Source organism: Sinocyclocheilus anshuiensis, unplaced genomic scaffold (assembly GCF_001515605.1).
Source record: "Sinocyclocheilus anshuiensis isolate Anshui unplaced genomic scaffold, SAMN03320099.WGS_v1.1 scaffold2639, whole genome shotgun sequence".
Lineage (NCBI taxonomy): Eukaryota > Metazoa > Chordata > Actinopteri > Cypriniformes > Cyprinidae > Sinocyclocheilus > Sinocyclocheilus anshuiensis.
The window spans coordinates 25,663-28,589 of record NW_015542516.1 but is presented as its reverse complement, the minus strand read 5'-3'; the positions used below and the strand labels follow the sequence as shown (position 1 = coordinate 28,589).

At 38.1% G+C, this 2,927-nt stretch overlaps 1 protein-coding gene across 1 annotated transcript in view; it reads left to right on the top strand.

Annotated features, from left to right (window-relative positions):
* The window catches only part of LOC107694212 (RNA polymerase II-associated factor 1 homolog), a 5,814-nt gene extending 3,759 nt beyond the window's left edge, over window positions 1–2,055 (top strand). Inside the window, exons 9-11 of the mRNA XM_016493852.1 lie at window positions 42–159; window positions 323–407; window positions 1,089–2,055. Of these exons, the coding sequence (XP_016349338.1) occupies window positions 42–159; window positions 323–407; window positions 1,089–1,399 (514 nt within the window). The 3' untranslated portion in view covers window positions 1,400–2,055. The remainder of the gene's footprint in view (window positions 1–41; window positions 160–322; window positions 408–1,088) is intronic.
* Window positions 2,056–2,927: the final 872 nt, after the last annotated feature.

The window sequence follows — 2,927 nt, the reverse complement described above, 5'->3', positions numbered from 1 at the left end:
GTGTGTGTTACTGACCGTGTGTGTGTGTGTGTGTGTGTGTGTGTGTGTTTTAGGGTGCGTCTGAGCAAGCGGCGAGCGAAGGTCGGCGCTCCGTTGTCTACGAACGCTGTGCTGGTGTGCAAACACAGAGACATGAACGAGAAGGAGCTGGAGGCTCAGGTCAGTTCACACCTCGCATCACAATCATCTGAGATCTCAGATCAGAATCTGCTGCTGCTACATTAACTTCAGGAACAGCAGATAGAGTTCCTTTGCACAGAAGGCATTGATGTGGTGTGAGCGCAGTCACTGATCTGTGTGTGTGTGTGTGTCTGATGGACAGGAGGCTCGCAAGGCTCAGCTGGAGAATCACGAGCCCGAGGATGAAGAGGAGGAGCTGGACATGATGAAAGACCTGCAGGACTCTGGTAACACAAACACCTTTGTATCATGTGCCTGTGTGTGTTTAGCACAAAGCCCTTTGAGATTTAAAACCCGCTCGCACCAAGAACAACTAAAAATTATAACATTGCTTATAAAAGTGACGGATGACAAAACTGCAGTGTGTGCTTAGAATAAACAGTTAGTTATCCTCATAGCTATCACTATAGTTATCATCATATTGTTATAGTTATCGTCGTAGCTATCACTATAATTATCCTTATAGTTATCACTATAATTGTTATAGCTATCCCTATAGTTATCATCATAGTTATGACGATAACTTATCTCTGTAATTATCATTATAGCTATAGTTATCATCATAGTTAGTTATCATTATAATTATCGTTATAGCTATCATTATTGTCATAGATATTGTTATTATAGTTATCGCTGTAATTATTGTCGTATTTATTTTTATCATAGTTATTATTATACTTTGTAGTTATCGTTATAGTTGCTGTCATAGTTATCATTGTTATTGCTATAGTTTTTGCAATAGTTATCATCATAGTTGTTGTTATACTTAACGTCATTGTTGCTGTTATAGTTATTTTTACAGTTACAGTCATGGTTATCATTACAGTTGTGATGAGCGTTTAGTGCATGATGTTATTTGTATCGTAAACCTTCCTTTGATGTGAATGTAACAATTCTTCTGTGCTCAGGCGAGGAGCGCGAGAAAGCCAGCAACTCGGACAACTCTGAGAGTGAGTCTGAGCGTGAGGATGAGGAGCGTCCCGCGGATGAAGAGGAGGAGGAGGATGAGGAGAGCAGCAAGAGGCGTGAGAGGAAGAGCAGCGGCAGCGAGAGCGGCGAGGACCGGCAGGCGCGAGACGAGGAGGAGATCTTCGGCAGCGATGACGACAGTGAGGATGATGAGGGTGAGCGCGCGAGGAGCAACAGCAGCAGCAGCAGCAGCAGCGTCCAGCACAGCGGCAGCGAGAGAGCGTCCGACTCCAGCGACGACAGCGAATGACCAGCAGCTCGTGCTGTTTCCTGTTCCTGTTCGCTCCTCTGAACTCTGGTTTCATCAGTCTCATGTCCAGCTGTCTCTTAATCCCAATGAAATCACATGAGAGCCACACAGACGTGCGAGTGCACTGCAAAAAAAGGCTTGTATTACATAGTATTGTTGTCTTGTTTCTAGTAAAATTATCTGAATATTCTTAAATTACGATGCATTCACTAGATAAGCACAATGACGTAAGATATTTAGTCTTGTTTCCAGGTGGAAAAAAATTTAAATTAAGTGCATTTTGCTTCAAATAAGTAGAATTATCTGCCATTGGGGTAAGTAAAATAATCTTGTTTTCAAAATATTTTACTTTCCCCACTGACAGATAATTTTACTTGTTTTAAGAAAAATGCTTAAAGTGCTTATCTAGTAAACACATCTTAATTTAAGAATTTTCAGATATTTTTACTAGAAACAAGACAAAAATACTAAGTAAGATAAGCCTTTTTTGCTGTGTGTACGTGCGTGTGTGTGTGTGTGTGTGTTTCATTTCTCTGCTTTTTCATCATGGACTGAGCGAATCATTTATTAGTGAGCATCTTTTTTGGTAGTTTTTCTCTGATTACAGTGTAAACATTGTAAATAAACAATGATTTAGTTTGTTTTCTAGAAGTGAATGTGATTCTCTAGAGCCGAACTGATGTCATGCACTAAAAATCACCAAACGCACTGAGATTGAGACGTGATTTATGTGATATTGATTCACTCGCACACGATTCACAAACCAGTTTCTCCAGACTCACAGGCACGATGTCTTACATAATACATGAAATGAAGTAAGAGTAAGAATTATGATGGAATATCTAAAACAGAATAACTTCTCACTGAACAGAGATCAGTTCTGAGCGTAGCTTCTGAATGATGCTTAGCAAAAAAATGACAATTTCTCCTTCAGTCTGGATTACGAACCTCAGAAATCTACAGAGAGAGAAAAGATTTATAGATTTTATGAATCCGTGTCAACAGCAGTGCCATGAAAAATAGTTTTGAACCTTCTGAAACAATTAGTAACATTTAAAAAACATTAGATGAACGCCCAACTAAAATGTTTCAGAAAGATGTATGAGTAATGTTTTTGTGTTAATGAGTCACACTCATGGTCTTCGTGGTCAAAAGTGACCGGACACCTGTAATATAACTTTTTTTTTCTTCAGTAAAATCAATCTAATATATTTTTGTTCAATAATATTTTTTCTTTTGTATTTTGAGAGAATTTTATGGTACTAATTAATATTTATGCAATAATTTTGATCAAATTTTCCCATTGAAAATAGTACAGATTTTTGTTCAAATTTAAAAAAAAATTATGTTTCAATTAATGCAGTGTTTCAGATTAAAATAGAGACTAGGCCTTTAAAATCAAATTTTTGAAGACAGAATAGCACCTCCTGGTGAGAGCAAAGAAAGAAAAACCTGTAATTTCATGGTGTAACCACTAGATTCCTGTATAGGACTCTATAGAGAGGCTTGTGAATTCCCTAGTTGTTTT